Below are 13,192 nucleotides of genomic sequence, written 5' to 3'. Positions count from 1 at the left end.
TTCAGACATAAAAAATGTAGATATTGAGCTTGAGTAAGTAATGTGTGACAGTTCAGGCAGGAAACAGAAGTCCTGACTTTTTTTTTGAAATGCTTGCATGGAGGTTTTGGGGGTGGTCCTTATTTTTTGTTTCTGTTTCAAAAAGAATTGAGACACTGGGAAACACTTGTCCTGAGTTCTGAGAATAACAGAGTTAAAAAAAAAATTAAATTGAATTGTAGGGGCTGAGTCTCTTCAATCTGTGAGCAAATATTTCTTTGGCCAGGATACTCATAGGATTTTGAGGTTCCAGTGAAGAGCACAGGTTACTGATAGCAGAATTAATTCTAAGTAAATGCCTTTAACAATCTTTAAAATGCTAAAATGAAAGAAAATGAAGTATGTCTCTACAGGGGAAGGACCAGATTATCTTCTAGGTAGACTGTTTAATTAAAGACATAGAAAGCCAGGAGCCTTTTTGCTGCTGAAGATAATAATAACCTGGTTAAAGTGGAAAATCTGGTCTGCTGAGTCGCACAACTGCAGCTTTTGAAACTCTTGCTAGAACAAAAATATTCCTGGAGCTTAATAGGCATGTTCTATGTCAAAGAGCTATCTAGTGTAATAATCACAAGGTGTAGGGTGTGAATGTGCTAGTAACAAAAATTACTGAAGCTCTGAGTAGGTCCCTCTAAGAGGCTGTATGACTCTGACTCTGGTGAACACTCTAGAAACTGGAGCTGCCTGGTTACACAGGGTAGCTGTCACACAGGTACAGTGTTCCACTTCCTGTGGGTTCCACTTCCCTCCTTTAATCTCATGGAAGGACACAAGGGACTTCAGAGGAGCACATGTATTTTTTGTGATCAGGAATTAGTAATATTCATTATGAGGAGTTAGAGAACAGAGCTGTTCATGGAAGTACTTAGGAGATTAGAGCCAAAGAGAAGATGCAGCACAAAGCAAGTTCTTGCCTTGGTCTGCTAGCTTGAAGAATGTCAGGTACTAAGTCATTTGAGCCTTCTGGGGCAGTGGAGTACAGACATTTAAATCTGATATCAGAAGTACAAGTTAGCCAGCAAAAGAAAAATTTGGTTGCACTTTTGCATTTTTGGACATTAGGATTTAAAGGGATTGAATAATCTCAGCTGTTGTATGTTAAACAAATGTGATTGAAACATTTTTAAGAAAAGACAGCAAAAAGGAGATTGTACTATGGTCAGAGTCCACAAAGTTCTCTAGTGACCAAATGTAGTATCAGTCAGGTAGAATTTGGGAGTTTCAGGCTTCTCATGTTTTATTCTTGCAATATTTTCACATATAATTTGGCATCTATGCAATATTTTTATTTGGAGACCCAGTCTTGATACAGTAACCAGCTATGTGAAGCTATGCACATTTTAAATTCAGCTGGCCTTTGTAGTTGTGTAGGACTTTCGTGGCCTGTGTACACTGTTGAGATCTTGAGTATTTTGTCAAGTGCAAATACATTATTCTAAACAAAATCCACTTTCCAAACAAGGATTTATTAAGGTTTCTTTTTAACAGGCTTTCACAATTCTGTGTGATGTGTTGATGATCTTCAGCCATCAGATTATGACAGGAGGACGTGACATGTTGGAGCCACTTGTTTACACTCCTGATTCTTCCTTGCAATCTGAACTACTCAGTTTTATTTTAGATCATGTCTTCATTGATCAGGATGATGATAATAATAGTGCAGGTTTGTACAAAACTTAAATTACCTTTTCATTTTTTATTTTCTAATTAATATCTTTGTTTCCTTGTGCATTTCTGGGTTTTTGTGGTAGTGGTATTTTGTTGTTGGTTTTTTTCTTGTTTGTCTGGTTATTTTTGTTTTAATTTTGTTTTGTCATTGAGAGGTGTGCATGTACAAAAAGGTAGGGGTGGCTTTTAGATGTCAGCAGCTGATTAAAGGATTTTCTGTATTGGGAACATGTAGGATAATTGCAATAAAGGTTTGGTTGAATAGGTTCAAATATTTATCTCTGTATCAGGGTAACAGACATGTCAGTGGACAGTGAAGTGCTTTGCCATCAGAACTGGGATCTGATTTTCTGAATCATGACCACTACCCCAAATCAGTTTTATATATAAATGTTTAAACATAGAGTTTTAAACCTGACAGGTTTCCTGTTCTGAACTCTTTCTAGATGGACAGCAGGATGATGAAGCCAGCAAAATTGAAGCATTGCACAAAAGAAGAAACCTGCTTGCAGCTTTCTGTAAGCTTATTGTGTATACTGTGGTGGAAATGAACACAGCCGCGGACATTTTCAAGCAATATATGAAGGTAAAGTTGAAGCTTAGTAGTGCTACTTAATAAAACTACTAGAATACAGTAGTTGTAGGATTTCTAACTATTGTTTTTTACCTTGCAAGGTAACAGGTTCAAAATGTGAAGAACTCAAACCTCCAGAGTTGTAGGCCCTTTTTTGTATGTAGGGAGAAAAATTACTAAGATGAGATTTACAGTTCCAGTGTTGTGTGGGTGGTGGGGACAGAGGAGGGAAACTAATTATTTTAATGTTGTTTTTACTAGTTTTATTTTCTTACTCTGATTGATGGTGTCTTTTTAATTCACTTATTAGTTTAGTAGGCCTTTTGAGAATGTTCTTCCCAAGATCAACTCCATAATGTCTAGTCTCATCCAATAATTTAAGTTTAAACTTTGTAGAAGAGAAGTAAAATTTGAGTTCCCTCTCCCCATTATCTTTATATCTGTTTCAATCTTACTTAAATATAAAAATCTCTCCTGGCTCATGGGATTCATAGCTGCACACTAATATGAGTTCTCATTTTGTGAACATGATAAAGCTTTGCTCCTTGGTGATTACCTTAAAATCCTAAAATTTCAGCAGCCTGCTTTTATATCTGTCTTGAGTGCCCTACATATAATTTTGATTCTCCAAATAACTAATTGGGTCTTTCTTAAACCTGAAATACTTAAAAAACTGAACAGACAGCTGTCTTTGTTGGACAAATTATGCCTATGATGCTGTCTGTAAGTGCATCCTTTCAGCAAAGAAAATAAAACTCCCCACCAGAGTTACAGGAGTTGGTAAAAAGATTAGATTCCAATACTGTACCCTGAAGGGGTGAACACGTGTCATTAACAAATATGTCATGGCCCTGAAGATAAATAGGTCATTCTGCCTCTAAAGTAATACTGCAAGATTGAAAAGTGGGTTTGTTCTTTCTGCATTTAGGTCTTTTTTCAATTATGATTCTGGAGGTAGTTTAGGGTGTAATTTTGATGTAATCATGAACATGTTGGGGTTTTTTTCCCTTTAGATAATGTTAGATTGTTTTCAGCTAACAATGACAGTTAACCTTTTTTGTTGTTGTTTTTTTGTTTTTCCTAGTATTACAATGACTATGGTGATATTATTAAAGAAACAATGAGTAAAACAAGACAGATAGACAAAATCCAGTGTGCTAAAACACTTATTCTTAGTTTGCAGCAGGTAAGAGTTTACAATATTTTTATGCATGAGGTTCCATACTGTAGTGATGTCCTGTTGTTTAGTAACTAGTTTGAGATATCAGTGATGAAATTGAAATGGGCGGTAGGGATAAGGTGGTCTAAACCAAAACACATTTTCTGCAACTATGTGAAAAGCTGCCAGAAGTCTTCCTATACTTACCAAATATTGTACCACAAAAGATGTAAGAGAGGTCAATCAATAAAAAATTAATGAACTCTTAGGAAACCTTCATAACTCTAAAACAATAGTTTAAGTATTTAGATATATGTTGTGAAATGGCCAGTTTACTTGTTTGTGAACAGATAAATACTTCCTGCCTGGTTTGGGGGTTTTTTGTGGGGGTTTTGTTTTGCTTTTGGTGTGTTGTTTTGGGTTTTTTAAACTATTCTGAGAATTAATTTGAAGTTTTTGTAATTTCTTAATGTTTAGTAGAGACTTCACACATTTGACAATAAAACATACTTTAATGCTCTCTTCAGTAAAGTTTGTATGGAAACCTGATGAATTCAGTTAAAGTTAGCATTTGATTCATCTGCTCACTTAAACCATCTGCATGGATTTTATTCACAGGCTCAGAACATTAGAGACATATATCTCCAAAGCACTGTAATCCAGCATAGATCACTGCTATCCATGAAAGGAAAATCTACCCAAATATATTTTCTCTATCCCTGGTTTTTGACTAAAGGTTATAAAGCTACATAGTGACTGTGGATCTGGATATTGAGCCTGGTGGAGGCCAAATGGAAATAGTCCTTACTAAAGTAAGGACTGGTTTATCAGTGTGGATATTGCCAAAACAAGGCAGGATGAGGCCTTTCCTTTTGATAGCAGCATGACTCTTAAGTAGCTGGTGGAACTGCAGTGTAAAATATGTAACTAAACACTCCTTGTTTCATTCTTTGTGATACAAAAGAGTGAAGGGTGTGTTAAATAATAAATTTTTCTATTTTTTAAATTTTGTCTAAGTGAATTATAGTTGAATTCAGTAGGATTGAGAAAGGATTGATCAGAGAAAAGACTGAAGTTCAGAATATTTGGCTTTGACAACTATTGATAAGTACTTAAAAATCTCATTGGTGACAGAATTTCTGGTTTCTTTGGCAGTTTCCCTGAACATGTTTCCATTTTAGGGTTTCTTTTTGATACTTGTATTTTGAGAAGTAAAAAAAAAAAGAATTGGGAACTAGTAGTTTGATGAAGTATTTTAGTGAAGACCAGGTGAAGATCACCCTGTTTATTTCTTCTCTGTCAGTGTATGTAATTAGGGAATCCTACTAATTTTTTGAATTCTCAACTTTAGAACACCTGATTTAGTGAAGCACTGAAATCTGTCATCCACTATATCTACAATTTGATGACTGCTTGATCAGTGCATTTCAAATTATCTCTGGGCTGCAGACTCTTCAAGAGTAGCTTTGACTTCATTGTCCAAAATGTCCATGTTTGTCTCCTGGTGTTGTCAGATTAGGAGTGGGGGGAAAAAGCTGTGAAACATACTTTTAAACTGAAACTAATCTCTGGTCCAAAGTTTGACATAATCTTTTAATACATGAAAATTTCCCTTTTTATTCCATGCAGCTCTTCAATGAAATGATTCAAGAAAATGGTTATAATTTTGACAGATCATCACCAACATTCAGTGGCATAAAGGAACTTGCTCGACGTTTTGCTTTAACATTTGGATTGGATCAGTTGAAAACAAGAGAAGCTATTGCTATGTTACACAAGTAATTGTGTGCTTTGTATTACTTCCATTTTTGACAACACTTCTTGACTAACATAAGATAATCTTAATCTTTGAAAATGAGTTTGTTAATATTAAGTGCCTCAGCCCTAGAGATGATATAGCCTATATATTAATTAGGGGATGACTGCAGTTTTGTCTCTGAGTAAAACCTAAATGTTTAATATTGTTGGTGTTCTCCAGCATCATTGGATATGCATGTAAATTATAGCAGTGGTGCTATAATGAAAAAGCCTTTTTAATGTCTGGTCCATAACAATAAGAAAAGATCCACTTCATTGTCAGTGGTGATCATGTTGGCCTCATGCAGAAAAGCTGCGATGCAAGGTAGAAATTCTGACAGAAAGAGTGTGTCTAGATTAAAATAATAACTAGTGTTCACTTTTTTTGCTGGAATATGGAAACATCAAATTACGGCTTTCTTGATGTAAAGGAAAGGGGTTTGGTTTTGGTAGCTCACAGTGCTTTGAACTTCTGTTCTTTGTCTGATGTAATTTTTTGTTTGTTCTTAGGGATGGCATAGAATTTGCTTTTAAGGAGCCTAATCCACAAGGTGAGAGCCACCCACCATTAAATTTGGCATTTCTTGACATTCTCAGTGAGTTCTCCTCGAAACTTCTCAGACAAGACAAAAGAACAGTGTAAGTATTTTCTTAATATTCTTAGTATTTGTAATGATAACCACAAAAGATGTGCTTCAGAGTAAATATTTGTGTATTGTATTCATCTAAAATGGATTCTTTGACACATCAAGGTAAGTTTACATAATGTAGTCAATATACTCACAGAAGGTAAATTGTGCTTATTGTTGTTATTTTTCATTTTATGGTGGATAAACAGAAATTGTGTTCCAGATTTGCTGTTGTCAGGTCTTTATGTTAACTAGATAAGAAACATTGGCTGTTAATTTCAGTAGTTACTTATCTTGACATGGTAACATTCATTTTGTTACAGATTTTTGCATCTCTGTATTTCTTGTTTCATTTAAAGGTATGTTTACTTGGAGAAGTTCATGACCTTTCAGATGTCTCTACGAAGAGAAGATGTGTGGCTTCCTCTCATGTCCTACCGGAACTCGTTATTAGCGGGTGGGGATGATGACACCATGTCAGTGATCAGTGGAATCAGCAGTCGAGGATCTACAGTAAGAAATAAGAAGACAAAGCCAGCAACAGGCAAGCGGAAAGTACCCGAAGGTAGAACTTCTCTCATCTTAAATTTACTAGAATAGATTTTCATATAAACTGCACACATTGTTCCATATTTTTTAGTGTGACTGTATTGGTATGCCTTTATGTATTTTTTCCTGAAGAGGTAGCTTCTGATCATGTATGTGTCTTAGTGGGAAAAGTATTCATTTTATTCTCAAAAGAAGATACGGGCACTATACAGTGTTGAGTCATACAATAGAAAAGTATAGAAATGCTCCAGCCAGTGATTATAAATCAGGTCCTTTGAGGCACATATAAGACTTTGTGGCAAAAAGTAAAGCAATTGATTCTCTGTATCACGCATTTAATTTGTGTTTCAGCATTCACTTTTAGACTAGTTTGAAAAAAAACTTCACTTATGTTCTTGCTGTGTTTGCTTCCAGCTGAAGAAAGCAGCAGTAGTGACAGTATGTGGCTGAACAGGGAGCAGTCAATGCACACACCAGTGATGATGCAGACACCTCAGCTCACCTCCACGATAATGAGGGAGCCCAAGAGATTGCGACCCGACGAGAACTACATGGGTGTCTATCCTATGCAGCCCGAGCACCACCAACCGCCGCTCGACTACAAGTACGTACAGCAGTAGGTCTGCTTTGTCTTAGTGTCCATACACAAAACCAGTACATGTTTAAAATAGAATAATGGTCTTTTTAAGCACGCAAGTAACGTGGATGTTGGCTCAAAGGCAACAGGAAGAAGCCGCGCGACAACAACAGGAGAGGGCAGCGATGAACTACGTCAAGCTGAGAAGCAACTTGCAACACGCCATGTGAGTGGAGTGAAATGCTCCTTCCTTCTGTGGGTTGGGGAGGGGAGGGCAGGGTTTATAAATGCAAGTGGTAACACCTGTATCTTTTAAGAGAGATACATCTTCTAAGTTCAAAAGTTCTCTTCATTCTTAAGGACAGTGTAGTTCTGCAGAAAAAAAGTACATGTTGCAAACAAAAACAAATGTATTGAGGAGCTTTGCATCTTTCCCCTACTTTTGATTGTTTTATATCCAGTACTTCATATAACATTGTTTAAGTGGTGGCTTTTTTTTAATACAATGACACCAATTAGTATAATTAGAATGACTCCTTAGCTTTCTCATAAGTTCTGGTATTTCATGTGGAATTTATGAGGAGAGAGGATGAAGGACTGTGTGGGTGTATTTGTAATGGTTTTACACATCTACTTTATTTCAAAGGCATTCTTTCTGGCCTTTTTTTCTTTAAGTGGCAGAACTTAAGTTCTTTCTCACTTGAGCATAAATTAGGTATGGTGTAGATCTGCTTACCAGTTCTCACACCCTCTCAGAACACCTATTTAGAAATGTCCCATTGTTGTCTAAACTGACTTTTTTTAGGCACTGTCTCATGCTCTCTTAATATCTTCTGGTTAAATACCAGCTTTCTTTAGTAGTAGTTGTGCATTCATTTCATTACTTCATTTCTGCTTTATCTAATGGAATCATCATTTGTTAGGAGTCCCTTACTGAGCATTAGCTTTTTAAATAGATAGAAGTTAACTTGATTTAGTGCTAAACAGTATTGCTTTTCATTTCAGTCGACGTGGCACAAGTCTAATGGAAGATGATGAAGAGCCAATCGTTGAAGATGTGATGATGTCATCAGAAGGGCGGATTGAAGATCTTAATGAAGGCATGGATTTTGACACCATGGACATAGACCTAGTAAGAAATTTACTTGCTTTTAGTGGTCTTGGGATTTGTATTTCTGCTTTTAAAGTAAAATATTTGAATTACATTTTCTTTCTTATAAAAGAAAAATACTTCTGGTTGCTTTCTGCCTTGCTGAAGGGCTGTGCCGTTGTCTGTATACAAGAGCCATCTGCTCCAACTGCCTTACAAAAACAAGAGCACTTCCTGTTGTAACTAATACCATTTATCCCTTGTGAATTTCTACCCCTTGAGAGTTCAGCTTCACTGACTACAGTGTAAAACCTCTGTTTTTCTGGTGAAATTGCACTTAACCTGTTTGTTTGTTTGCTTTCTAAAGCCACCATCAAAGAACAGGAGAGAACGAACGGAGCTAAAACCAGATTTCTTTGACCCTGCTTCAATCATGGATGAATCGGTAGGTTCACTTACATAAGGGGAAAGTAATGTAAATCAGTCTTAAGGTTGCCATACTCTCTTACTTCAGATTTTAAATGGAAAGAATGCAATCTTCAGGTTGTCATTGTTAGCTTATTTTGACAGACTGGTACAGTAATTCAGCTCCATACATTCTAGGATAGTCAGTGTTCCTTGCAATTTTATGGAATTTTTGTTCTTAATATCTATATATAGCTCTGTAAAAGTTAAAAGCCTATGATTCTGAGCAGAAAACACATTTGTTATGGAAAAGACTGTAGCAGAGACTGATAGCAAAGAGCATTAGAAAAACGAAGAAATGTGCATACACAGTATTAAAGGCAAATTTCCTGTTGTGCTGAGCTTAGTTCAGTGACTGATGTCATTACCAAATGTCAGCAATAGATGATTTGCATTTTGTGGTTTTTTTTTTTAATTGGCATATTTACTTTTGTGCATAAATAAGATAATGGAGAAAATAAGAGATAATACAGATATCTGTTTATAGAGATGAGAGGTATTTTTTCTTTCCATATAAAGTTTTAGGTCCAAAACATCCGAAGTCTGTAGTTTCTGCTTGCAGTTGCCCTTTTATCCGACTTGATAAATCTGCAGTCTCTATTCTCTTTTAAAAATCTGCATGAGGGATTCCTTCTGTCTTGAACCACTTGTAAAGTATGCAGCCATTTTTGACCTTGGGTAGCTGGTACAAAATTACACTGGAAATAACAAGCTGCAGCAAGCCAGCAGAGGACAGTACAACAAGGCTTCCTGGGAATCTTGGACAGCTTGGTGGAATTTGGAAGATGGTTATGTATTTTTTTACAGTAATGTTGCAGCGTGAACCTGTTCTTGTTTATGGGAGAAAGAAGTCCTAAATACTGTTTTAATAATTGCAAATCCATATATTTTGTACCAGTAGGGCTTTGCTTTAGTAATAATGAATCAGTTAGGCTGTGCGTCTGGCTGTTGTGTGTTCTTTTCCTGAATTAACACCAAGAAAATATCTCGCCTGTTCTCTGACATTCTGTTTTACAATAATTCTTCCCCTCCTCTTCTCAATTTTTCCTGGACTGATCTGTGAAGTACCAGTCACTTTTTAGTCTGACAATGCTGAAACCTTGGCCTTCTCCAGGTTGCATTTAATTGCTGTGAGAGCCCTTTTAGCTCCAGCTCTAAACTCCTTGGGCTGCTCGAGCAGGGCGAGGTTCCCGCCCGGCCCCGCCGTGCCGGGTGCAGTGCGCGGGAGCGGCCGCGCGGGGGCAGCCGCCGGCAGCGCAGCGAGCGCTGGGCGGGGCCGGGAACCAGCTCAGTCTGACAGAGAGCGTTCAGCGTGAAAACATCACCGCATAAACGCAAAAAGTTCTCCGAATAAAGTTAATTTGCTTTAGTCATATAATTTATTTCAGAGGTCCCTTATTCTTGGAGCTGTTGCACTTGTTTTTAATAGGCGTAGACATAATAAAGCTGTTTAATTTATTCAGATGCACATGGTTTATGACTAGACTTCTAGTCGGATGTGCCCAGTTATTGCTGGCACCAGAGGCAGTTCTGTCTGTGTGCTCTGTTATAGGAGGCACCTAAAGTGAATTTAATTCAAAGAACAGTAAAAATTGATTTGTAAACAGATAAATATGAACAGCATTGTCAAGGTTCAGGAAAATTTGGTCTGTTTTGACTCTTGCTGATTCTATAAAGTCTTACAAACATTAGGACAGTCACATAATCTGGATCTTCTTTTTGGCACATCAGTGGTCATACATACTTTCATTGACATAGAAAGCTGTACAGCTTGTTCTCACATGGGAAGTGGAAACTGATTTTTTGTTTCTTTCCCTAGTTACACAATCTCCTGAAGTACAGTTGCTTGATTTTACCTGATGATTGTTTGATTTTTCACTGTCTTCCTGACAGAGTGAATACATTTCCTAGGAAATGTTAAATTTGTGTCCTGGTTGGCTGATGTGGGATGGCCTGTGGTTTCTGTGATCACAGACACAGCAGCAGCCAGTGTCTGCAGTGTTTTGTCCCAGGTTTAGTAGCTGGTAATAACACATTTGATTTCAGGTTAGTGCCAATAGAATGTCAAAGAAGTCTGAGTTAGGCACCTCACTAAAAATTCTTCTGCAATTATTACCTAAAATAATTAAAACACAGGCTTTATTCCTACTGGATCTAGTTAATTTCAAGCGTCAGAAAAATATTTCTAATGAATGAGCAGCCCTTTTCATATTATTATCTAAATCAGAAGTGTGGTTAATCTGGTTTGAAAGAAAAATAAACTTAATAATGCCTTAACATATCTTGAAGTGTCTTAATCTTAAATTATATACTAATTGCTTTGTTATTTGTTAAATGTGTATTAGACTACAAATTGACACCATTTCTAACTTTTTTTTTAGGTTCTTGGGGTGTCAATGTTTTAATACCAGAGCAGCAAATAAATCAGTGGTGAAGTCATTTTCTAAGTGGAAGAGGAAGTTTTTCAATACAAAATTGTGGTAGATACAGTGAAATTCTGAACAGATTTTTCTCTAAGGAGAATGACATGCTTTCAAGATCAAGTGCATTGAAGGGGCAGTTTTGTTTGCCTGAAAGAAAAAAAGAAATGTAAAGGACAAGTAAACAATTGAGGATAAGCTACACTTTTTGTTGGGAAAAAAATTCAATATTTTATTTATGTGCTATCAGTTTATTTCTGGATCATAAGAAGTATTCCCTCTGAGTTTTAATCTTAACAGTCTGAGAGGTGTTTGGTACAGATTTGAGCCCCTCTCTACACATTTGCTGGCTATACTAAATAATCATGAGCTCTGCTGGATTGCTGTTCACGTCCATGAGCTGTAATAGTAGATGGATTGGTTTTCTCACAGTGTAGAACGAACCAGAAGAGTTGTCAGTATTTTCAATTAAATGCAAACTTCAGCAACAGAAGGTTTGTATCAATTAATCATGGAAATAAATACATAAAGCAGAATTTTAACAGGTTTTTAATCTAAAACACACTTTTTATTCCAAAAGCTTCATGTTAGCCTTCTCAGAAAGGTCCATAAGCTATAAGCTACCAGAACGTAACAGATTTCACTCTTGCTTGCCCATTACCAACCCTGAAAGTTTGCTTGTCCTTTAAGAAAAATGTAATGTTGTGAAATTCCTTCCAGTAGTGCCACTGTATTTTGTCTCCAAATAAAAGAAGCTTATTGTAGTATGTTTGCAGAAAAATTCTAAACAAAAATTATACAGCTTATTAGAGTGTGGGAATAGGGATCTAAATTTTAAATAAAATTATATATATATATAAATTGGTGCTGATTTTATAATTGCGCAGTTTGTTTAGTTTTTTCTTACTTTTAAATTCCAACTTAAAATTATGAGGTTTCAGAAATATATTGAAAGTTTAACAATGTTTAAAAATAGAAGAGCATGAGAATTCATGCTTTAAAAATGATTTTTAAATTTGTATTTTATATTGTTTTATCTATCTGTCTTTGCAAGCAGTCTTCAGGTTAAAGATACTTCTAACAGGTTACAGTACATTTCCTCTATATGTAAATTAGATTGGATAATAGAAACTCATAAACAACCCATAATATTCTTTGAAAGCTAAGCTTTAAATTTCATTTTGTGTCCATTCACAAATAAATTAAATTTGGTCTAAAACAGAAAGTGGATCTATGCCATTTTGACATTGACTCATTTTGCAAGGCTTAGGCAGCTAGACATCATTTTAAAGGAAATATTAACTTATATTACATATGTATATTTTTTGTCAGTTGTCTCTCAGTTCTTGAGGTATATTATTTTAATCATTCCATGCCTTAATACGCTTGCAATACAAGAATCTCCCCAAATGGGTGAATACAAAAAGGCTTCCTGTTTTTAGACTCAGAAATTAAACATTCGGCTGTGGTAGCCAAAAACCATAGATTATCTAAAGGATCATGATAAAATATAATTATTTTACTAGGTCATGGGGTAACAACAAAATGAAAACTAGATCTGCCTAACTCATTTTACATAAATAAATACTCTCATGTCTAAAAGTACTGCCTATATTGTTTTCCACACCACTGCATTTAATAGAACTGCTGAGAGGACTGTATATATGATTTTAAACTTAAGTTGATTTTTCTTACTCTTGAAGGAGTGTTTCTTTGTGAAAGCAGTTCTTACAGCTTTGTTTTCAACCAGCTAAAAATGTTTTATATATTTACCTTAACCTGTTGTCCTCCACATTCTATTGTCCTAATTGTACTGTTTTCTGATTTGTATTTATGTCTTGAGACAGTAACTTTTTGAATAAAAATAAACCTACAGTATGTTGTATGTTTGATCTTTTTAAATTGGGGTTATGGGAGGACAGTGAAGAAAGGGGTATGAGTAATGCAAATGTTATGTTTATAGAAATCAAAATCTTTTTCCATGTCTTTTAAGTGTTTGTCTCAGAGTTGGGATAATGTATGAAAAACTGCACTGTTTTATATTTGTAATAAATTGTACAAGTTTTTAAAATGTGAATAAAGCACTAATTGGGTAATAATTTAAAGCAGAAAAGTTAATGCAATCATGATTGTTTTAAATATGCTTTAATTTGAGATAAACTTGTTAAAAGAATTAGTGTAAATACAGAGTGAGCTTTTGAAGAGGTTAGTACCTGCAAATAAAA

At 35.6% G+C, this 13,192-nt stretch overlaps 1 protein-coding gene across 6 annotated transcripts in view; it reads left to right on the top strand.

Moving 5' to 3' along the window:
- STAG2 (STAG2 cohesin complex component) overlaps nt 1–12,845 on the top strand; it is a 72,913-nt gene extending 60,068 nt beyond the window's left edge. For 2 of the 6 annotated variants that reach the window (XM_054641625.2, XM_077186057.1), the window contains exons 24-34: nt 1,528–1,702; nt 2,154–2,293; nt 3,366–3,467; nt 5,070–5,218; nt 5,748–5,876; nt 6,226–6,431; nt 6,830–7,019; nt 7,105–7,218; nt 7,998–8,124; nt 8,450–8,527; nt 9,613–10,828. In XM_054641625.2, coding sequence (XP_054497600.1) covers nt 1,528–1,702; nt 2,154–2,293; nt 3,366–3,467; nt 5,070–5,218; nt 5,748–5,876; nt 6,226–6,431; nt 6,830–7,019; nt 7,105–7,218; nt 7,998–8,124; nt 8,450–8,527; nt 9,613–9,672 — 1,470 coding nt within the window. In that variant the 3' untranslated portion in view covers nt 9,673–10,828. Of the gene's footprint in view, nt 1–1,527; nt 1,703–2,153; nt 2,294–3,365; nt 3,468–5,069; nt 5,219–5,747; nt 5,877–6,225; nt 6,432–6,829; nt 7,020–7,104; nt 7,219–7,997; nt 8,125–8,449; nt 8,528–9,066; nt 9,482–9,612; nt 10,829–10,928 lie in introns of those variants that run through there. The other 4 variants (XM_054641626.2, XM_077186058.1, XM_054641627.2 and 1 more) reach the window with 4 other exon arrangements.
- Nucleotides 12,846–13,192: the final 347 nt, after the last annotated feature.

The sequence above is a fragment of the Agelaius phoeniceus genome, chromosome 14 (assembly GCF_051311805.1).
Source record: "Agelaius phoeniceus isolate bAgePho1 chromosome 14, bAgePho1.hap1, whole genome shotgun sequence".
Lineage (NCBI taxonomy): Eukaryota > Metazoa > Chordata > Aves > Passeriformes > Icteridae > Agelaius > Agelaius phoeniceus.
The sequence above is the reverse complement of the archived record's forward strand: the minus strand, read 5'-3'. Positions and strand labels throughout refer to the sequence as shown.